The following is a 22,643-nucleotide window of genomic DNA, read 5'->3' on the forward strand; positions in this document are numbered from 1 at the left end:
GGCCGGGCTGGGGGTTCTGCTGGGGGCTGGGCTCCCCCTTGCCTGTCCCACCCCCTCTGCTGGGCCCCGCTGTCCCTGCTGCATGCCTCAGGTCCCCCCATTTGCACCCCAGGAGCCTGCCCATCCCCCCACCCCTCTTCCTGCCCATCTGGATCCCCACCAGTCCCCCACCCCAGCCCACATACTTGTTATGGTAGACCACCGGTGTGAAGGCTTCCCGGGTAAATTCACTGCAGCTGGACTTGCCAAAGATGACCTGCGGGGAGCGAAGGCACGAGGGACTGGCTGGGGACCAGCCCCCCACGCCCGCTTCCGCCCGCCTCCCCGGGTCCAGCCACTGACCGGCAGGGCCTGGCTGGGGTCCTCGCCCGCCATGTACTGCACTCGCACGGTGAGGTTGCGCACGGAGCCCTGGCGGCTGCCGAAGTTGAGGTTGTGCGGGTACACGTAGAGCAGGCTCCTGGGGGCAGGGGCACGTCCACGTCAGACGGACGGGGAGCCTGGGCACGGTGGCCACCCCGCCGGGACACTGAGGGCTGGGTCAGGGACAGTGACGGGCCGCGGGCGGGAGATGTGAGTGCGGAGAGCGGGGGAGAGACGGGTACCATTCAGAGCACAGGTGGGGGAGCAGAGTGACAGAGGGGGGGAATACAGAGGGACTTCAGGGTCACTGGGGGTGCGTGGGGAGGCAGAGGAGACACATGGATGCTCAGGGCCAGGCTTCCAAGACGGTGGCCCAGGCAGCCAGCATCAAGCCTGAGCGCCGCCCAGGCTGACCTGCCCATCATCCAGCGCGGGAGCCTGACTGCCCCTTTTCCCAGAAGAGGCCACTAGAGTTATATGGCCTGTCTCTCAGCTGGGGAAACAGAGGCTGGTTGGAGGCAAGAGCTGGGCTGAGGTCAGAGTTCTGCCTCCCTCCTCCAGAGTAAGCTTGCACAAGCCCTAGCAGCCCCCTGGGTCTCCGTTTCCCTAAATATATAATGAGGGCATCAAGCCTCCCAGCTGAGCCTTTGTCATATCAATGATATTAAGCAACAATAATGTCAATAATTGCGCCAAACACTAATGTGGGGTCAACTGTGTGTTGGGCTCTGTTCTAAGCACCTGACATGAAACGACTCATTTATAGAAATAAAGGAGCAGCCTACTGGGCGGGGGGACCTCACATCATCCCCCATTTCACAGTCACAGGCAGGGAAACAGAAGCATTTGCCCACAGTCATTCAGGGAGAAAAACAGCAGTGAGCATTGATCCAGGGCACGTGGAGGTCCTGGAGTCAGGCTGTGTGGCCTTGAAAGATCTCCACCACCTGCTCCCCTAGCTCTTAACCAGGTCAACAAAGACTCGGGCATTGCAGGCTTGTGAGAAGTTTGTGAGACCAGCTACTGTGTGATAGCAGTGGGGCAGCTCCGGGTGAACCACTGGCGATCATAAAAGCCTCACTGTTACTGCTGTTACTGTTGTCACGCCCATCCACAGAGGGGAAACGGCGGCTATGAGCCGTAGGGTTCTCCAGCCAGGCCTGGGCCTATCCTCTCACCAGTGCTCCAGCCCACACCTGGCCCCAAGCCCTAGCCAGCGTGATTCCAGCGTGGCTGGCTGGACATCCACCTGATGCAACTGTGGTACCACCTCCAGGCCCTTGCACAACATGGGGCACCCAGCTGGCTGGTTAATGACTGACCTGAAGTTAAGGGGGGGTGTTAAGGCATAAAAGGCAGCCCCACTGGGGCTGTGGCCACACCCTCCCCAGCCTTCCAGCCATGCCTGTGCTCATGCTGTGCCTGCTGTGTGCCCTGGCAACGGCGGTCCAGCCGGCACCGGCGGGTTCCATGAGCGGCTCGGAGCCAGCGCAGCAGGAGGAGCTGACCCTGCTCTTCCATGGGGCCCTGCAGCTGAGCCAGGCTCTCAACGGCGTGTACAAGGCCACGGAGGCACAGCTGACAAAGGCCGGGAACAGCCTGAGCCTCTATGGCCAGGCGCTGGGGTTCCTGGGGAATGAGATCAGCCAGGGCCAGGATGCAGCCCAAGAGCTACGTGCGAGTCTATTGGAGATGCAGGTGGGCACTGCAACTGGGGTGTTGTGGGGTGAGTAGGAGTCTATGATGGAGTTATGCCTGGGTTGACCGTTGGGGTTTTCCCAGGAGTGAGGGGGTTCCTGGAATATAGGGTTTCCAGTGTTAAAATCAGGCCGATCTCAGTAGGTCATCCTACTAACATCCACTGTCTATTGGTAGATAGAAGAGGATGGTCTCAAGCTGCAGGCAGAGGCCACAGCCCAGGCGCTGGGTGAGGTGGCCCAGGGACAGCGGGTGCTGAGGGAGAAAATGAAGCGGCTAGAAGTCCAGCTGAAGGGCGTGTGGCTGGGCCATGCCCACCAAGAATTCGAGGACTTAAAGGTAAGAGGTTCCTGGCCCTGGGGGAATCAAGACCTTAATTCACGATCAGACCTCATTTCTGAACCTTCTGTCCAGAGGCTCCCCAGACCCAGTTAAGCCTTCTGGTACCCTGGCCTCTATGCTATGTGACCCTGGGTAAAAGCCATGCGCCTTCCCATGCCTCAGTTGCCTTATTTGTAAATAAGAACAACAACTGATGTCTCAAAATAGAGCCAGGGAGGGACTCAGTGCAGATAAAATCCTCAACCTGGGATGGGGCACTTAGTAGTTATTCAATAAATGCATACTAGAAAAGTGTTTCTGGAGCACCCATGATGTACCCAGCACTGTTTTATACCCTCTAATAATCTCTATCATGGGCTTCCTTGGTAGCTCAGTGGTAAAGAATCCACTTGCGATACAGGAGACACAGGTTCAATTCCTGGGTCAGGAAGATCCCCTGGAGAAGGAAATGGCAACCCGCTCTAGTACTCTTGCCTGAAAATCCCACGGACAGAGGAGCCTGGTGGACTACAGTCCATCGGGTTGCAAGAGTCGAACACAACCTAGCAACTAAATCATCACAATCTCTATCAGGCTCAGAGCAATCCCATAGAGGGACTCCTATTCCATCCCCATTTTACAGCTGGGAAAGTTGAGGCCAAGGAGAGGCAGTGGCTTGCCGGATCACACAGATACAGTGGGAAGCGGGGGAATCTGGGCAGAGTCCAGGGATAGGAGGTGAGGGGGCCCCCAGCTGAGGGTTCTGTCCTGACCCACAGGCCCATGCTGATGAGCAGAGCCACATCGTGTGGGTCCTCACGGGTCATGTGCAGCGACAGAAGCAGCAGATGGTGGCACAGCAGCAGCGGCTGAGACAGATTCAGGAGAGGTGAGCCTCACGGGGGTCTAGGTATGCGAGGGCAGTGGAATGGGGTATCCCTGTGCCTTGGCTAAGCCTCCCCTCCCTCCCAGACTCCACATGGCTGCGCTCCCAGCCTGAGCCTGAGCCTGGGCAGAACTGAGGACCAGTCATGCACCGAGGGACACAGCCCTGCCCCACGCGGACCCTGCACAGGGAGGAGCTGCCCATCCACTGAGGTTGGCTAGGGCGCTGGGCCCTGCTTCCAGTCATGGAGCAGAGAGGGAAGCAGGCGGGGATGCAGGCAAAGAACATGGACGGTCAAGGAGGGGTGGAGGAAGGACATGCCCCGTCATGTGTATACATTCCCTATTAAAGCAGAGCAGTGGCATCTCAGGCCAGCATCTGTATGTGTCGGAGGAGAAGCAGACCTCCTCCCGCATGTTCAAGATTGTTCCGCATATGCCCCCCATGTTCAAGAGGCCGGCTGCCCCAGAGGCTGTACCTGTAGCTGGTGTGGGGGGCATAGACCTCGCGGGCGGGGAACTCCAGGATCTCCTTGGTGGGCCGGCCCCTGGGGTCTGGGTAGGGCTTGACATGAAGCAGCTCCGGGGAGAGGCAGAAGTGGGGGTTCTCAGGGGCCGGGGAAATGTCGATCTTGAGCTGGGCTGGGGAGGGGGAGTCAGTTTGCACCTTCCTGGGAGTCTCCCGCTGGGCTCCCCGCCCGCTCCGCCCACGCACTCAGAGCTCAGGCCCTGGTGCCCCTCCGCCACCAGGTCAGGGCTCCGCCTCTCCCACAATGCCCTCTGGTGGCTCCATCTTTCAGGAGCTATGGCGGGAAGTCACCCTCAACTCCCGTTACTGCCCCGCGTCTTTGATCAGCTCTGCCCACATTCCCCGTTTGACCCACTACCTGTCTTATTTATTCTGTTTCTCCTCTCTGGCCCCCACTGGAAGGTCCACCCCTGAAATCGGGGCTTTGTCTATCATGGCCACCAGGACGTGGCACAGCAGATGTGGGTCTGAGTGACTACATGAGTGACACGTCTCATGTTCTGGGCGCACCACGCACCCGTCACGGGACGCAGGCGTCGCAACAGGGATGTCGGGCGCCGCATGTCAGCCAGGAACTTGAAGAGGTCCTCGTCACTGAGCCGCTCAGCCTCCTGCACGAACCCACCCCAGTGAACCAGGGCTGAGGGGTTTTGGGATCCCCGGGGATTGTGCGGCCGCAAGAGGGAAATGGGGATGTGTGTGGGGTCCCCCTCCCTCAGCCCCCTGCCCCCAGCCATGGCACCTGCTTAAAGAAGTTGGTGACGGTTAGTGTGGCTGGGCGGAAGCCAGAGAAGCTGCAGGCGTCGTCCCCACTACTCGTCCGGTCCTGGGGTCCCCGACGGCGGCGGTCAGTCCAGGCAGGTCGGCGCTCTAGGGGAGACATTGATGGAGAGGGACAGAAATGAAGGATGCGGGGAACCGAGACACTGCAGACTCAGGCCTGGTACCTGGTCCGGCCAGCAGAGGGCGCCCCTTCCCCTCCCTGGTAGATCCGCCCCTGGCCCGTCAGCCCCGCCTCCTCACCGCCCTCTGAGTCGGAGTCGCGGTCTGGCTGGCCGGCGCTGCTCACGATGTTGGCCAGGTGCACCGCCGTCCAGGCGAAGGGCATGCGATAGCGGCCCAGGCGGGTGCAGAACTGCTCAGCCGCCAGGCGCAGCTTCTCCAGCTTCTCTTTGTTCTGGGGGGAGACCCCCGACACACACACCCCACAGGCTCAGTGTCCCAGACCTGCTGAATCCAGGATCTGCTCTGCGGGGGGACCCCTTCAACACTGGGCCCAGCCTCCCACGCTCACCTTGGCTGTGTCCACCTCCTTCATCACCATGTATGGCTCGCAGCACTCGCTAATGTCTCCCTGCTGCAGCACCTTCTCCAGCTGAGGGGCGGACAGGCCCAGTGAGGTACTGCCAGGACCCCAACCTCCCCACATCACTCCCAGCCTCTCTGACCTTCACCGTCTCCCAAACATTCCACCCAGCTAGGGTTCTCGCTCCAACACCTCCCATGGCTCCCACTATCCCTTGGACTGAGTGCTAGCTGTCAGCCTGCATAACTAGCTGCCCCCGCCCCACCATTTAAGCCCCGCCCCCAAGCCCAAGACTCCATTTTTCCTCCCACATTCACATCTTTATTTCTTAGTATAAGCAAAGTCCACTCCAAGCACAGCTCTGGACCTGGACTCCAATCCTGACCACTTGGGGGCTGTGGGACCTTGAGCACATTCCTTCTGGATTTTGTGCCTCAGCTTCCCCATCTGTAAAATGGGCCCCATAGCAACCCCCACCTCCCTGGGCTGGGAGGATCAAAGGCCAGAATTCTTGTGAAGCCTGACTGACAGGAAGCAGTGCCTGCCTGAAGGTGTCCAATTAATGTCATTAATTAATTGATCAAAAACTAATTGAACGTTTTGGGAAAGGAAATTTGAGCTCACTCCTGGAAACAAAATCCAAACCCATGTGCCAATTAAGTTTTTCCACCCCTAATAAACTGAAAAACTCTCAACCAAAAAAAAAAAAAAAAATTTAAAGTCTACCCACATGTGCCAGGATGCCATTTCTCCCCAGGTTGTCCACTCATGGGTGTCAGCTCAGCTGTCACCTCTCCAAGAAGCCCTTGGTGAATTCTCCTCATCTGGGTTCGCTCAGAAGCTCCCCGTGGGCTCAGGCTTCCTCTCTGGCTTCCCCCACGACACCCCTGATCACCATTCTTGATGACACATCTTCTATGAGAGCAGGGACCTCACCTGTGGCCTTCACCATTATCACCCCCTTGCCAACCCCAGTCGGTATACCTTGATGACCAAGAAGATGTCAGGCGAGGGGTAGGTCACAGAGAAGATGGCAGAGCGGGCCAGGGTCGAGATGGCAGGATGGGTGACGTGGGCCCGCAGTAGGCCCTTCATGGAGTCCGAGTTCAGGTCAAAGTAGAAGTTCTCTGAGATCTAGGGGCACAAGAAACAGCTGAGCCACCACCTCCAGGAAAACCATCACCCTGCAGCAAGGAAGAGGAGCGGGTGGGAGGAAGGGGAAGGAAGGGGCTCCTACCTTCTTTTTCTCCCGCACATCGTATAGGGCCAAGATGCCAAAGATGGGCTCAATTTCAATCTCGAACCTGCAATGAGTGAGGGCTCTCTGGCAGCGGCTGACCTTGACCCTCCCACCTCCATATACCCTCTCCTTCTTGAAGTCCAGCCCAGCCTTGGTGCACTGGCGGTGGGGGAGGGCATCTGATTCCCACTGGGTCACACAGAAGCACCATTTAAGGACTTGGAGGAAAGACCTGTCCCATTTTGCAAAAGGGGAAACAGAACTGTCCTGGTGGCCCAGTGGGTAAGAATCCGCCTGCCAATGCAGGTTACACAGGTTCAATCCCTGGTCTGGGAAGATTCCACATGCCACGGGGCAACTAAGCCCGTGCACCACGACTACTGAGCCCACACTCTAGAGTCCATGCTTCACAACAAGAGAAGCCACCGAAATGAGAAGTCTGAGCACACGACTGGAGAGCAGCCCCCATGCGATGCTACTAGAAAAAGCCAGGGCACAGCAACAAAGACCCAGCATAGCCAAAAAGAAATAAAACAAACAAACAAAATTTGAGGCTCACCCCTGCCCTGTGTGGACCAAACCCACCCACCTTTGGCCTCCTTTTTCCTTTCTCCAGACCTCTGTGTATGTTGTGTCCCCCACCTAGAGAGCCCCATGTCGTCATCCCAGTTACACAGCTTGCATACAGTAGGTGCTCACTGTTGGCTGAATGACTGAATGAGCCTACAGAGCTGGTTCCCAGCCTGTGTGTTGGAGGCAGGCGGCCCACCACGGCCTCAGGCCAGATGGGGCCTCCCTTTCCTGCCCCCATCCAGGCAGGAACTCAGGGTGGGGAGGGGCCGGGCCGGGCTTGGGTCCAAGGCCACATCCTGTTCCGCTCCATTCCCACGCACTCTGGCCGCTCCCCAGGGCCAATGTGGAGGGGGCTGTGGCGGCGGGAAGCCAGGCCCAGGGTCACCAGTGCCCCCTCTAGCCTGGGTGTCAGCTGCAGACTGGGCAAGGGCCGGACTCTGGCCTCACAAGTCACTGTGATCTTGGGCACAATGACTTCACCTCCCTGGGCCTCAGTTTCCCACCCGCACCCACAAGGCGATGTTGTGGTGAAGGTCAGAGATAATACATGTGGAGGGCTTCCCTGGTGGCTCAGTGGTAAAGAATCCATTTGCCAGTGCAGGAGACACAGGTTTGATCTCTACTACGGTGAGATCCCGGAGCATCTAAGCCTGTGCACCACAACTCCTGGGCCCAAGTGCTGTAACTACTGAAGCCTGTGCACCTAGAGCTCATGCTCTGCAACATGAGATGCCACCACAATGAGAAGCCCATGCACTGCAACTAGAGGAGCCCCTGCCCACCATAACTAGAGGAAAACCAGCGCAGCAACGAAGACCCAGCACAGGAAAAGTTTTTTAAAAATTAGAATAAATTAAAAATTTTTAAGTAAAAAATACATACACACATAAATATAGAAAGAAAAAGTAAACATGGAGGGCTGAATACTAACACATATATATGGAATTTAGAAAGATGGTAATGATAACCCTATATCCAAAACAGAAAAAGAGACACAGATGTACAGAACAGACTTTTGGACTCTGTGGGAGAAGGCGAGGGTGGGATGTTTCGAAAGAACAGCTTCGAAACATGTATGTTATCTACAGTGAAACAGATCACCAGCCCAGGTTGGATGCATGAGACAAGTGCTCGGGCCTGGTGCACTGGGAAGACCCAGAGGGATCGGGTAGAGAAGGAGGTGGGAGGGGGGATCGGGATGGGGAATACATGTAACTCCATGGCTGATTCATGTCAATGTATGACAAAACCCACTACAATATTGTAAAGTAATTAGCCTCCAACTAATAAAAATAAATGAAAAAAACAAAAACAAAAACATGGAGGGCTGAGAACTGAGGCTGGCACACACCTGGAACTCAGGGTTAGTGGCTTTGAATAATGAAAGAAGTCTTGTTTCCCAGCCTGAAAGTCTATGGGGGTCCTCATGGTCTCAGGGCTGCACACAGTAATGGCATGGCCCCCACAGTGAGCGCCGACTGTGTGCCTCACCGTAATCCCCCATGGTCCCCCTTGCGTGCCTGAAGGGAGGGAGGGATCAGCACACTCACTTAAGCGACAGACACTTGACCAGGATCCTCTGTCCAAAGTGCTCTCGCGGTGGCTCTGGGCGGTTGCAGCGTTCCACGGCCTCATCCTGCCAAGAGCCGAAGGGGCAGCTGGGACACACCCTCCAGCGAGGGGTTGGAACGTGTGGCCTGAGACCAGCTCTACCCTCAGCCTGATTAAGTTTTCAGTCCCTGGCCTCTCAGCCTTTGCACATGCTGTTCCCCCAGCTTGGAATGCCCTCCTTCTGCCTTCCTCCTGGCCTGGCCAATACCTGCTCATCAGCAGGTCACAGTTTAGCTGGCACTTCCTCCAGGAAGCCTTCCTTCACCTGGAGGTATCTAATGTTCCAGGTCCTCACCAGGCCCTGATGCAGTGAGCCCCATGGCTGGGACACGGAGGGCAGTGAGAGGGACAATGCGCGTGCGTGTGTGCTAAGTCGCTTCAGTTGTGTCCGACTCGTTGCAACACTATGGACCATAGCCCTCCAGGCTCCTCTGTCCATAAGATTCTCCGGGCAGGAATACTGGAGTGGGTTGCCATGCCCTCCTTCGGCGGGGGGTCTTCCTGACCCAGAGACCGAACCAGCATCTCTTAACACCTCCTGCATTGGCAGGAAGGTTCTTTATCACTAGTGTCACCTGGGAAGCCCTGAGGGTCAATGACACACAGCTCATCACGGCACTGCTCTGGGTTGTCATTCCCTGTAGGGAGGTCTCTTCTCCACTAGACTGAACTCAGAGGGCAGGGACTGGGTCTGTCTTGTTCATGGCTGTATCCTCAGTGGCTGCTATGTAACAGGCACTCACACATCCTGGTTGGATAAATACAGAGGTATGTAGTGGGGACCTATTATAATGTGGTTGAACAAACATAGATGTATACAGAAAGTATCTAATTAATGCTGACTAGACATACATAGTGATACATACTAGACACCCAGTAAGAACTGGCTGAATAAATACAGGGCTATACAGCAAGCACTCAGTAAATGGCTGAATTAAAACACAGATGTATATACTAGGTGCCTAGTAAAAGTTAGTTGGATATACATGGATGCTTAATAAATATTAGTTGCTCAAATGCTGTTTGATTAAATAGAAAACTATACAGTAGACATACAGTGAATATTGACTGAATAAATATGAGTATATAGTAAAAGCCCAATAAATGCTGGGTAGATAAAAATAAAGGGATATATAATAAATAACAGTCATTAAATAGAGCTGATTCGTTGGAAAAGACTCTGATGCTAGGAGAGATTGAGGGCAGGAGGAGAAGGGGGCAACAGAGGATGGTGTGGTTGGATGGTATCACTAAGTCAATAAATAGACATGAGTTTGAGCAAATTCCAGGAGATAGCGAAGGACAGGGAAGCCTGGCGAGCCATAGTTCATGGGGTCACAAAGAGCTGGACACGACTTAGGGACTGAACACCACAGTTAAGTGCCCAATAAACACTAGGTGGATAAATACAGGCATATATAATAGGTGCTTAATGAGTGCTGGTTGATTAAATGCTGTTTGTTTAAAGACTATACAGTAGGCATACAGTAAATACTGGTTGAGCAAACACAGCAGCATATAGTAAGTTCCCAATAAATGCTGGCTCGATTAATACAGGGGTATACAATTTAGGAGTACCCAATAAGAGCTACTGAATTAAAAGGCAGGGTATACATTCGGCACCCAGGAAATCTCACTGGGATCATACGTAGGGATACGCGTCAATTGGCTGTGTACTGATCTCAGGGGCTGGGGAGTTGAGCAGGCGCCCACCTCGTCGGGTGCGGGGTAGAGCGTGAGCAGGGCGCGGGGCCGGTTCTGCCGCCGCAGTGCCTCATTACGCCGGTCCACGTCCTCTGGGGCCACGCGCTCAAGGAGTGAGGGTAGCAAAGAGTCTGCCGCCAAGTTCCTCAGGTCGAAGATGCCAGAAGCACCACTGCTTCGTGGGTTGTCGTCCAGGGAGCCTGAGGAGTGTCGGGCGTCATCCTGCCAGTAGAGAGTGGGCATGCTCAGGGCCAGGGGCTGAGGTCACCATGATAAGGGTCACCTGAGGGCTCTGCTGACCTTCTTTCTAGAAACTTCTGTCTGGAGAGATGATTATTATTGGTAAAAGTAGACACTCAATAAATATCAGATGAAAAAATAAAGGCTCAAGACTCAGCTGGCCAGTGAAGGACCTCTACTAAGCTTGCCATGCCTCAGTTTCTTCATTTGCAAAACAGGCGTCACCCTTTACTATGGTTAGGAAGGTTACTTCCCAGTCTGGGCATCACATGACCCTTGCCTGGCCAATCAGAACACAACAAAATCAGGATCTACCTGGGCTGGGCCAATGAGAGCCTTTGAGGACTTTGCTCACTGTTGCCAGGGGAGGGAGAGTTCTCACTGGGGCTGTTACTAGCCCAGGATCTGCCAGACCTTCTAGACTCAGCTCTGGTCAGAAGTAGACTTGGTGTTAAGTTGCTCAGTTGTGTCCAACTCTTTTGTGACCCCATGGACTAGAGTCCACCAGGCTCCTCTGTCTAAGGAATCTCCCAGGCAAGAACGCTGGACTGGGTTGCCATTTCCTCCTCTATAGAGGGCATCTTCGAGACCCAGGGATTGAACTCACACTCCTGAATTGGCAAGCAGGTTATTTACTGCTCAGCCACCGGGGAAGCCCCCAGAAGCAGATTACCCTGGTTTAAATCCCAGCTCAGCTCTGTGACCCTGGGTCTCTAACCCCGACAGCTAAGGGCCTCAGTTTCCCCAACTACATTCATAAGCAGCTAACAATGAAAATAATAACAGTAATTCTTTACTTGATTCTTGGTAAAACTAGACACTCAATAAATATTGGTTGACAAAATACAGGTCCAAAACTCAACTGGCCAATGAAAGCCCTCTACTAAGCCAGGCATGCCTTGGTTTCTTTTTTCTTTTTTTATTAATTTTGGCTGCACTGGGCAGCCTGCGGGATCTCAGTTCCACTGCCACAGCAGTGATAGCGTCGAATCCTAACCACTAGACCACCAGGGAACAGCCCCCTCAATTTCCCTGCTTCACAGGATGAAAGAGGACAAGTATAAAACATTTAGTATACACCAAGCACTTAATACGGCTTCCCTGGTAGCTCAGATGGTAAGAATCTGCCTGTAATGTGGGAGACCTGGGTTTGATCCCCGGGTTGGGAAGATCCCCTGGAGAAGGGAATGGCTACCCACTCCAGTATCTTGCCTGAAGAATTCCATGGACAGAGGAGCCTGACAGGCTATAGTCCATGGGGTCGCAAAGAGTCGGACACGACTGGGTAACTTTAAAAAAAAAAAGCACTTCATAAATGCTTATGATTCTTAACTTTTCAGTTACAGGGCTGATACATTTCCTGTGGGACTGGAGGCTGCTCGGGTCATTGCCAATCACAGAGGACTGAGAGCTGAAGCCTCAGGCAGGCCATGCACACACCGCCCCCAACCCCCAATAGCGACCCCTGCCAGGGCTCCCTCACCGAGTCCTCGGGGCCGGACCTCTCATCCCCAGAAGTGTCCTGCTCGAAGACCTGGCGGGTGAGCCCCTTCTGCCTCTCTCGTTGCGTCTCCGTGGTGATGGGGTTGTACGCCGCACTCAGGTGCTGGTATCTAGGAGGATGAGTGGGTAGCAGAGATGAGGGCTCCCCAGGGCTCCCCGAGGTGCAGGGCCACCCATCCACCAGACACTCCGCCCCAGAAGTCCAGCTACCCTTGCAGGGACAGTGGGTGGATAACCAGGAGGAGTGGCGACAGCAGCAGACAATGGGCTCCTCTGGGCTCAGACCTGGCCTCTCTACCCTGAGTTGCCCCCGAGTCAGACCCACCTCCTATGGGCAATGATCCAGTCCTCAGTGTACATTTCCACTGCAGCTCTCACCTGGGCATCCATCTTTCTGTACAAAATATAATCAGGGTATACAAAAGCAGAGAAGAGAAAGCATCCGTCACTTCAGTCACGTCTGACTCTTTGCAAACCCCATGGACTGTAGCTCAACAGGCTCCTCTGTCCATAGGATTCTCCAGGCAAGAATATTGGAGTGGGTTGCTATGTGCTCTTTCAGGGGATCTTCCCAACCCAGGGATTGAACCCAGGTCTGTCACACTGCAGGCAGTTTCTTTTCTGTCACATTGCAGGCAGTTTCTTTACTGTCTGAGCCATCAAGGAAGCCCCACACAGAAGCAGGACCCAGAGTTAAATCTTTCCAGTGGCCTGTCCTGTTTTTTTCAAGGATATAGAGGTAAAGTCTCAGAGAGGGAAGGGGACTTGTCTGAGGTCACACAGCCAAGCCAGAAGCTGAACTCAGGGCTCTCGGGAGCTTGGTGGGAGAGAGGTTGTTGATGTGGGGTACAGAGGCAGCGTGGGGATACAGACAGGGAGGGTGTGGGGCTCGACCCACCCGTCCTCGGGGATACCGGGCTCTGTGGTGCGGCATTCCCGGGGCTGCAGCAGTAGCTCTAGGTCATCAGCTGGAAACTCGACCAGATCCCGGAGAGGCCCAGGCTCTACATCTGGCGGCCGGCTCAGAAGCACATCCTCAAAATCCAGGGGCTCAACGACTTCGGTCAGTGGGACCTGAGGTGGAGCAAAGTGGCTGTGACCTGGGCCCCGGGGCTGGGGGCTGGAGACTGAATGTGGGCTTGGGCTGGCCTCGGACAATCAAGAGGACAATCAAGAGGGCGGTGGGAGCCATGGAGGGTGTTGGAATGGTGGGAGGGGCCCTGGAGGAGCCACAGGGGACAGTGAGTGACCTCAGCCGCTCCACCCCCACCCCAGCTAGGCCGGGCCCCTCTTTCCAGGCAGGAAATCACACCCTGTGCCTGGAAGGGCAGGAAACTCCTGGTGGAAGGAAAGGCCTGTGGACTGCAGCAAAGAAAGAGACAATTCCTAAGGCCGTGGGGGCGAGAGAGCCCCACCCCCTCCCTTACAGCAGCTAGAAGGGCGGCCCATTCCCCAGACCTCCCTCCCCAGCATCCCCAGCTGGGTGGTCCAGTCTAGACAGCAGGAGGTGTGGGCCACAGTGGGGGGGGGCTGGAACCTCTCCCCTTGACCACCCATGGGGCTGTTCCCTGCAGAGGGGGACCAGCCAGCCTCCCCATCACACTCACTGGGAACCGGAATGGGACAGTGCGGGGCCAGGACGGGGACCCCCCCCTCCTGCCACAGCTGGGCCCCTCCCAGCCTCAGCTCCCCCACAGCAGGTGGGGTGGGGGAGTGCCTCCCAAACACTCACCCCCAGGGAGCTGCTGCAGCGCCGGCTGGAATGGGGAGAGCCGCTGCGTTCCCGGGACACCTGCTTCCGCACTTCGGCAGCCACCGTCCTGCAGGGACAGGAAGGGGACCATAGCGGGCAGGAAAACTTGGGCAGCAGGGCCCTGGGAACTGGGGCTTCGGGGCCCACAGATTCATGCTAGGAGAGGAAAACCCAGGCTGTGGAAAGAAAAACAAAATCAGGCCATGGGCCAAGAGAACCCAGGATCCAGGATGCACAGATCTCAGCATGGGTGCCCCCAAGGCTGTAGCAGACACATCACCCCCTTTCCTCCTCCAAGCACAGATAGGGGGGCAGGGGGCTGCTGCTGGGCAGGGCCTGGGGGTCATTGATCCCTGCACTTTCTTCTTTCCGCTTTCTTCTCACCAGGACAGGCTCCCAGATCTCCAGAAAGGCCTCCACGTCCTCTTCTGGGGGATTGCTGCCCACCCCAACCCCTTATCAGGAAGGTAAGCCCCTTTCCACCCTTGCTAGACGAGTCACTCCTGCCCACGAGCCTCAGTTTACCCATCTGGAGCTGCCCTGCCCTCACAGAGCAGTGGAGCTGAGCAGGGGGCTTGGTGTTCATACACACACCCTATCAGGGGTCTAAGACTGAGGCTGATGGTGTGAAAGAGGCCAGCATGACTCCTGGAGCACAACCCAGCCACCAAGGTCAATGCAGTGACCTTCCTGGGCCGTCTGCATCTGCGCTGGCCTTCGGAGTCACAACGGAGACTGAGGGTCAAGGGGCAAGACCCAGAGGGGAGAGAGAGCCAGCATGGGAGGAGGAGGAGGGGAAGGAGGAGTAGGGATTGGGGACAGACCCAACAGGGGCAGGGGTTCCCCAAACTCTCAATTCCTTCAGCTGAGCCTGTAGGAAGGGACAGCCATGCAGTTATCTGGGGAAAAGTGTGCCAGGCAGAGGGAACAGTGAGTGCCAAGGCTCTGAGGCTGGCCTCTGTGCTCTGGGCCTGGAGACCCTCGCTCCCCGAGGGGTCTGTACAAACAAGACTAGGACTGTGCTGTCCCCATGAAGGCCCCAGCACTGGACCGCATGAACAGTAGATGCTCAATAAATTATTTTCTTTGGTCACGCCACACTGCTTGCAGGATCTTAGTTCCTCCACCAAACCCAAGCTCTTGATAGTGAAAGTGCCAAGTCTTAATCACTGGAACGCCAGGGAATTCCCATCAAAGTTTTTTTTTTTTGATGGAATGAGTGAATCTTTTCTAATCTCCCTCTCAGTCCAACTTGCCTAAATCTACCGTAAGTTGAGGGAAGCCCCTTATCTTTTAGCTGTGTGGCTTTGGGCAAGTGGGACAATCTTTCTGGGCCTCAGTGTCTCTTAAAATCAAGAAAGCAACTGTGGGAGATTCAGGCCTCAATCACTTCTGCTTCTCTCTTCTCCATTGTTTGGAAATCTGCTTAATAAAAAGTTGTGCCTGGGACTGCCTGGTGGTCCAGTGGTTAAGACTCCACATTCCCAGTCCAGGTTCAATCCCTGGTTGGGGAACTCAGATCCTACATGCCACAACTAAAGATCCTGAGTGCCACAAGTAAGACCTGGTGCAGCCAAATAAATAAATAATAAATGTTTTTTTAAACTAGTGAAACAAAAAAATTAAAGGTGCTAAGGATCAAATGTGGCCCACATCACCAATGAGATAGATGTGTGGGGTAGGCCCAGGTAAGACAGGTGTGAGGTGGGGGTGGGTTAGTTGGGAGCTTCAGCAGAGTCTGGAAGCCTCTGAATTCAAATCTGTGTGGGTCAAACAGAACTCGAACATGACCCTAATTCAACGTGGGATCTCCAATGTGAGACCCCAGCCTCCTTTCTCTGACTCTGGATTCTATTTATTTTCTGTGTCAACTATTTCTATTGGAGGGCGGTGGGAGGCGAAGAGGGAAGACTAGCTTGCAGGAATTTCAAAGGATATTAAAAATCAGTGAAAGTGAAAGTGTTGGTCACTCAGTCATGTCCGACTCTGCGATCCCATGGACTGTAGCCCGTCAGGCTGCTCTGTCCATGGGATTCTCCAGGAAAGGATATTGGAGTGAGTTGCCATATCCTTCGCCAAGGAATCTTCCTGACCCAGGGATAGAACTCAGGTCTCCTGCATTGCAAGCAGGTTCTTTACCCTCTGAGCCACCAGAGACTTGTCCTCAAATTCCCCAAGTCCCGGCCGCTTCCTCTGGAAGCCCGGGCACAGAGGATTGGGGGTGATTTACAAAAGATGCTAGAACAGGGAACCTGTCTGTGCCCTGGGCCCAGCTGTTCTGCAGCTGCTGCCGCAAAGCAGGGAGGGGAGTGGGGGCTGAATGTCCGGCTTCATTTGGTCACTGGCCTTGGAGTGAGTGCCCCAGGTTGGGAAAACTCTGAGTCCACAATGGCATGGCCACAGGAACTAGTTTACTGAGTCACAGAGCTTGCACTGGCAGCTGGGCGAGCATGGGTGGGTGACACCTCTTCTCCAGACCTCTGGGCTTAGTGGTATTTGTTGTTGTTTGGTCGCTAAGTCGTGGCCAACTCTTTTTCCACCCCATAGACTATAGCCCACCAGGCTCCTCTTATCCATGGGATCTCCAGGCAAGAATACTGGAGAGGCTTGCCATTTCCTTCTCCAGGGGATCTTCCTGCCCCAGGGATAGAACCCATGTGTCTTGCATCTCCTGCATTGGCAGGCGGGTTCTTTACCACTGTGCCACCCTGGCACCCAGCACTTATTGAGCTGTTCTGAGGATAGGGCCTGGCACACAGTAAGTGCTTAATTCAGAGTTGCTGTCACCACATTGCCTCAAAGAGCATCCTGGGAAACTGGAATTTCTGACCCTGCTTTTGTAAACCAAAGGTGAGTGGAGCTCAGAGAGGGGTCGTGAGGCACCAGGGGTCACACAGCAGTGCCCAGAATGGAACCCTGGGCAGCTGGGGGTCAAAGTCCTTCAACATTAGGCATGCCACGTCGCCCGTGACAGGAAGCAGAGCCAAGAACAGAGACTTCAGAACACCTGCCCTTCCCCTGCCCACACTCATTACCTGCCCCCTAGAGCGGTCCCATCCAGTCTTGGCGCTTCTGCACCATTTGAACACCGACAAATCTCCAAATCTATGCTATATAGATTAAGCTGCCCTATAGAGAGAACCTGGAGAAGGGAATGGCAACCCACTCCAATACTCTTGCCCGCAGAATTCCATGGACAGAGGAACCTGGCGGGCTACAGTTCATGGAGTTGCAAAGAGTCAGACACAACTCAGCAACTTACACACATACAGATAACCTGCCCTCCCACCATCCTTTGTGTCTCACTAAACACAGCCCACCCTTGTGGATAGGGTGGACTCACCTGGAGTCACTACCCACTCCTCTGTCTCACTGCCACATCAGATGTGCTTCACATGTCCCCACGGACCACGTTACAAAGAGGGAGGCAAAACGTTGAGCTGAATTTAGTGGGTTTTCTCAGGAATGGGTCTCAGAATTTGATTGATCAGATCAATCTTTCTAAGGTGAAAACCTGACAACCTGACGTGATTCTAAAGAGGTGCTCAGAGGGGAAAGATGGAGCAGTGGCATCACTAGGAATTCATGTGAGACCGTGGACCTCCCCCTAGGGCTGGTCAGATTAACAGAGGTCTACTCTTACAGGGAAGGAGGATGATAAAGCCAGAAATAAGAATGACATAAGTCTGCAAAAAGTGAGGGGAGAAAATGAATAAACACAAAACTATAGGGCTCTCTTGGTGACTCAGTGGTGTAAAAAAAAAAAAAATCCTCCTACCAGTGCAGGAGATACAGGTTTAATCCCTGATCTGGGAAGATCCTTAGTGGAGCAACTAAGCCCATGTGCCATAACTACTGAGCCTGTGCTCTGCAACAAGAGAAGCCACTGCAATGAGAAGCCAGAGCATCGCAACTAGAGCGCCACCACTAGAGAAAAGTCCTCAAGCAGCAACAAAGAGCCCTGCGCAGCCAAAAATAAATATACGCAAATAAATTTTTAAAATCTTAAAACACACACACACACACACACACATAAAGAGGGAATTCCTTGGTGGTTCAGTGGTTAGGACTCTGTGCTTACACTGCAGGAGGCATGAGTTCAAGCCTCGGTTGGGCAACTAAGATCCCACAAGCCACGCAGTGCAGCCAAAAATAAAATTTGGAAAATAAAACCATAAAAAGATTCCTCTTCATATCCCACCCTATACACACAACTCCTGGACTGGCAGAGAAATTTAAAGGCGAACAGTGAGTGCTGGCAAGGCAAATAATATGAGTGCTGGCAAAATTTAAAGGCAAATAATATGAATGCCAACAAAGATTAGGAATTCTCATCTGCTACTGGGGGAATCCCTTTGGAAAACCATCTGTAAATGAACAAGCAAAGTTGCAAACATGCCAATCCAGCATTTCCACTTTGAGGTGTAGATACTCAGGAGGAAACACATGGCCAAGAATGTTCATGGTAGCTCTGATCAGGACAACCTCAAAGGGAAACAACTCACAAGTTCCTTGACTGAAGAGGGAGAACATAGAAGCAGAGGGAACAGTATGCAACCATGAAAAGGGATGAGTCTGACTCTAAGCGGCAACACAGAGGAGCCCTTCTCCTGACATCACGCTGCCAGAGAGGACTCAACATTCCATGCGGTTCCATTCATGGGATGTGCTCAACAGGCAAAACCAACTCAGAGCAGACAGGGAGCCAAATTAAATGGAGAAATGATAATGCAAGTGGGGAAATGATAGTAGCAGCCATCAGCACAGCAGTTCCCTGAGGAGCAGAACCAGGTGCAGATCACCTGGGAGGGCAGCTAGAGTGGGAAGGCTCAGGAAGGTGAAGATAGCCCCTGTTTTGATCCAAGTGATTTCTTCCATGGCATTTGTTTCTTTTTTTGTTTGTTTGTTTTCAATTTTTTGGCCACACTGCAAGGCATGCGGGATCTTAGTTCCCTGACCAGAGATGAAACCCGTGCCTCCTGCATTGGAAGCACAGAGTTTTAACCAGTAGGCCACCAAGGGAGTCCTGGAATTTGTTTCATAATTACGCTTTCAACTTGGCATTTTTCTGAATGTATGCCATCCATCATGGTGGCTCAAATGGTAAATCCTTCTGCAATGCAGGAGACAATTCGATGCAGGAGACGCAAGAGATGTGGATTCGATCCCTGGATTGGGAAGAACCCCTGTAGAAGAAAATGGCAACCCACTCCAGATTTCTTGCCTGGAAAATCCCATAGACAAAGGAGCCTGGTGGGTTGCAAAGAGTCAGACATGACTGAGCACAAACAATATGGACAAATGTTACTGTATGCAACACAAGGTTCTTTTTTTTTTTTTCCACTTGTATTCTTTAAAATAAAATCCGACCTGGAACGGTGATAATGGCCATCACTTTTTTTTTTTTTTTCTGGATACATGGCTTGCAGGATCTTAGTTCCGGACCAGGGATCGAACCCATGCCCCTTGCAGTGGAAGCTTGGAGTCTTAACCATTGGCTATCTGAGTTTATATTTTTAAGCTGTCCCTCCAAATCTTTCTTTTAAATGAGCCTGTTCATTAGGAACCTTGGGGACAGTCTAACATGCAGGTTAATGTGGCATTTGTGGAATGAGTGATTTCAGCGAACAAGGAGATGAATACAGGCCTAGGTCTCAGCATGTAGACACCTGGGTGCCCACTAGACTGCTCTGCAGACCCTGTCAGAGGGTGGCCAGAAGACTTGAGCCATTTGCTTGTGGTTCACTAGGGCCCCAGGGCTTCCCTGGTGGGGTAGAATCTGACTCATCGGTAAGGAATCTGCCTGCCATCCAGGAGACACAGGTTTGATCCCTGGTTTGGGAAGATCCCCTGGAGCAGGAAATAGCAACCCACCCCAGTATTCTTCCCTGGGAAATCCCATAGACAGAGAAGCCTGGCGGGCTACAGTCCATCAGGTGGCAAAAGAGTTAGACATGACTTAACGACTAACAACAACAACACGGCAGCCCCAAGATCTTGTTCTGCTTTTCTTAGCCTGAGCTCTACAGTATCCATCGCCCAGGGCAAAACCCAGGGCCTCTGTTTCTCACTTGAGTGGAAGCCAGGACCCAAGGATACAGGGACTTGAGCAGCAAAGAAACAGTAATAACCTCCCCAGGCTCAGAAACAGTGAAGGTCCAAGACAGAAGAACAATTCACAGAGATAGCAGAACATAAAAACTGCCCAACTGATATGCCCCCAGACACCAGGTCACGGCGTCCCTCCTCTGTTCTGAACTCTCCATGGCTCCCACCTCACTCAGGGTAAAAGTTGAACTCCTCCCCGTAACCCACAAGCCCTGTACAACCCGTTCCCACAGCCCCGTTCTCACTGCTCCAGCCTGCTCTGCGCTCAGTCACTCAACTGTGTCTGACTCTTTGCGACCCTACAGACTGTAGCCCACCAGGGTCCTCTGTCCATGGGGATTCTCCAGGCAAGAAGACTGGAGTGGGTTGCCATGCACTCCTCCAGAGAATCTTCCCAACCCAGGGATCAAACCCAGGTCTCCCACATTGCAAGTGGATTTTTTACATCTGAGCCACCAAGGAAGCCCGGCTGGCCTCAGATATCTGTAAACAAACTGCTCCTGCCCCTGGGCCTTTGCACACGCCCTTCCCCCCACATCCGGGCATGGATCCCTCCCTCATCTCCTTCAGATCTTTGTTTACAAGTCATCTTCTTCTCCAGGTCTTCCTGATCCTGATTCCCAGGTCTACAATAGTCCTCACACTCATCACCTCCCATCGCTGCCTGGTATGTCCCCAAACTGCTTACCACTAACATGTAATCTACTTTATCCGGCTTCTCCTCTGTCTGCCCCACTGTATCTGCCCCCAAGGGTGGGTTCTTTTCCGGGGTCTTCATCAGGGCAGTGCTGGACACACAGGGTGTCCCCGCCCACCCCCTAATACAAGAGAACCGCTCCCCTGCCCCCAGCAGATTTTGAATGCACTTTTGGAGGCACAGATCAGAGTGGTGGGGGAAGGCGCTTCAGCCCCAGAGAGTCCGACATCCCTCTCCCCGGGCCGAGTCTCTTACAGTCTCCAGTGGCCACGGAAACGGATTCCCCAGCGCCTGGCGCCCGTCCCCTCCCCCGTCTGCCCACCAGCTGGTTCTGTCCCAGCCCCCACTCCTTCCATTCAATCACCCATCCATCTCCAGCGCGTCCAGGCGGTGCTAGGAGAGCCTGAGGCAGGGCTGGGGGCGGGGGGACATCCACAGCTGTCCCCTTCCCCACCCCCCCCCACCCCGCCCCAGACAGCTGGGCACGGGACCCTGGCGGGGAGAAGAGCACGGGAAACTTCCCGAGGGGGTTCAAGGGTCGCCAGGAACGTCATCCCCGGCCCCAAATTCCGGCGCCTGATGCATTCCCACCCCACACCAGGCACAGATGGGACGGAAAGAGCCCCCCAACTCCCACGCCCCGGGATTCGAGGGCCGGGAATCGGCCACGAGCTGGTGAGGAGGAGCGGGAGCCACCTCCTCCAGGAAGGCCCCCGGACACACCCCCACGCGTCCCACCGGTTCCGAGGGAGGACCTCCGCCACCATCGCGCCCGCAGCCCCGACACGACCCCCAGTCCCGACCCCCACCGCCCTCCCTACCTCCCCACGCCTGCGCTCCCCGGCCCGGAGGAAGCGGGCGGACCTGGCGAAGACCCAAGGGGCTTGAATGAGGGGCGCCCAGGCGGGGGAGGGCTGGGCCGCCCCGGGGCGGGGCTCGGACACGTGGGGGCGGCCCGGGAGGGGGCCCGACGGCCGCTCTACCTGTTGATCTTGTGCGCGAAGGCGCGGCGCTCGGCGGCCGCCATGGCGCCCCGCGCGTCCAGCCGCCGGCCTCGCCGCTGCCGCCGCGCGCACCGACCCCGCCAGGAACGCCGCCGCCTCAGCGCCTCCCGGTTCTGGGCAGCCCGGGCTAGGCGGGGCCGGGCCGGGGGCGGGGCCCTTCCGGGTGTCCCGGGCCGCTCTGTGCTGCCCCTGCCGGCCGGAGGGGCGCGGGTCCCCCGGGCCGCCTTCCTGCCCTCGGGGCTGAGCTGGGGAAACAGGCTCTGAGGTGGGCAGGGGAGGCAAAGACAAGGGACTGGGGCGGGGGGTGGGGTGGGGGGGTATCTCTGGCTCCCTCCCCTGGGGATGCTCTTTCTGCCCCTCTGGCTAGCAATCACTGTAGTCACCGTAAGTATAATCTCCAGCGTTTATTAAGCAAAGTCCTGTAGTTCTCATGTGTGGGGTAGGGGGTGAACGGGGGTGGGCTTGGGGGAGGCTTATCGTTTCTTCCATTTTACAGATGAGTAAGGTGAGACACCGTAAAGAAGGCAGAAGACCAAAGAATTGATGCCTTCAACCTATGTGCTGGAGAAGACTCCTGAAAGTCTCTTGGACAGCAAGGAGATCAAACCAGTCAATCTTAAGAGAGATCCACCCTGAATATTCACTGGAAGGACTAATGCTGAAGCCGCAGCTCCAGTATTTTGATCATCTGATGGGAACAGAGGACTCATTGGAAAACTCCCTGATGCTGGGAAAAATCCAGGACAGAAGAAGAAGAGGGTGTCAGAGGATGACATGGCTGGACGGCATAAACGATGCAATGAACATGAACTTGGGCAAACTCTGGGCGATGGTAAGGGGCAGGGAGGCGGGGCGTGCTGCAGTCCATGGGGTCGCAAAGAGTTGGACACGACTGAGCGACTGAACAAAACTGAGGCACGGGCTTCCCAGGTGGCAAATGGTAAAGAATCCACCTGCTAGTGCAGGAGAGGCAAGAGACTGCGGGTGGGATCCCTGGGTGGGGGAACAGAAAATGGCAACCCACTCCAGTATGCTTGCCTGGGAGATTCCATGGACAGAGGAGCCTGGCTGACTACAGTCCATAGCGTCCCAAAGAGTCGGACACGAC

General features: G+C 54.7%; 2 protein-coding genes across 9 annotated transcripts in view; one reads left to right on the forward strand and one right to left on the reverse strand.

The window, feature by feature from the left end:
- The window catches only part of DOCK6 (dedicator of cytokinesis 6), a 47,542-nt gene extending 25,872 nt beyond the window's left edge, over positions 1-21,670 (reverse strand). For 6 of the 8 annotated variants that reach the window (XM_065917817.1, XM_065917815.1, XM_065917816.1 and 3 more), the window contains exons 1-16: positions 21,515-21,667; positions 13,706-13,793; positions 12,872-13,047; positions 12,299-12,367; positions 11,954-12,083; positions 10,240-10,452; positions 8,466-8,551; positions 6,340-6,406; positions 6,087-6,236; positions 5,091-5,171; positions 4,820-4,973; positions 4,539-4,666; positions 4,314-4,407; positions 3,747-3,909; positions 343-460; positions 186-256 (exon numbers count right to left, since the gene is read on the reverse strand). In XM_065917817.1, coding sequence (XP_065773889.1) covers positions 186-256; positions 343-460; positions 3,747-3,909; positions 4,314-4,407; positions 4,539-4,666; positions 4,820-4,973; positions 5,091-5,171; positions 6,087-6,236; positions 6,340-6,406; positions 8,466-8,551; positions 10,240-10,452; positions 11,954-12,083; positions 12,299-12,367; positions 12,872-13,047; positions 13,706-13,793; positions 21,515-21,558 — 1,832 coding nt within the window. In that variant the 5' untranslated portion in view covers positions 21,559-21,667. Of the gene's footprint in view, positions 1-185; positions 257-342; positions 461-3,746; positions 3,910-4,313; positions 4,408-4,538; positions 4,667-4,819; positions 4,974-5,090; positions 5,172-5,832; positions 6,005-6,086; positions 6,237-6,339; positions 6,407-8,465; positions 8,552-10,239; positions 10,453-11,953; positions 12,084-12,298; positions 12,368-12,871; positions 13,048-13,705; positions 13,794-21,514 lie in introns of those variants that run through there. The other 2 variants (XR_010660859.1, XM_065917818.1) reach the window with 2 other exon arrangements.
- On the forward strand, positions 1,765-3,587 carry ANGPTL8 (angiopoietin like 8). The gene is made up of 4 exons (XM_065917819.1): positions 1,765-2,061; positions 2,239-2,400; positions 3,162-3,271; positions 3,355-3,587. The coding sequence occupies exons 1-4, from the start codon at positions 1,765-1,767 to the stop codon at positions 3,380-3,382; spliced, it is 597 nt and encodes a 198-aa protein (XP_065773891.1). The 3' UTR covers positions 3,383-3,587.
- Positions 21,671-22,643: the final 973 nt, after the last annotated feature.

Source organism: Muntiacus reevesi, chromosome 1, assembly GCF_963930625.1.
Source record: "Muntiacus reevesi chromosome 1, mMunRee1.1, whole genome shotgun sequence".
Taxonomy (NCBI): domain Eukaryota; kingdom Metazoa; phylum Chordata; class Mammalia; order Artiodactyla; family Cervidae; genus Muntiacus; species Muntiacus reevesi.

What these genes read in the sequence shown, in the direction of transcription:
- ANGPTL8 (XM_065917819.1), top strand. Translation starts at nt 1,765, where the DNA reads ATGCCTGTGCTCATGCTGTGCCTGCTGTGTGCCCTGGCAACGGCGGTC. An exon ending in CGAGTCTATTGGAGATGCAG is followed by an intron (nt 2,062 to 2,238) that starts GTGGGCACTGCA and finishes GTCTATTGGTAG; the next exon opens with ATAGAAGAGGATGGTCTCAA. An exon ending in AAGAATTCGAGGACTTAAAG is followed by an intron (nt 2,401 to 3,161) that starts GTAAGAGGTTCC and finishes CCTGACCCACAG; the next exon opens with GCCCATGCTGATGAGCAGAG.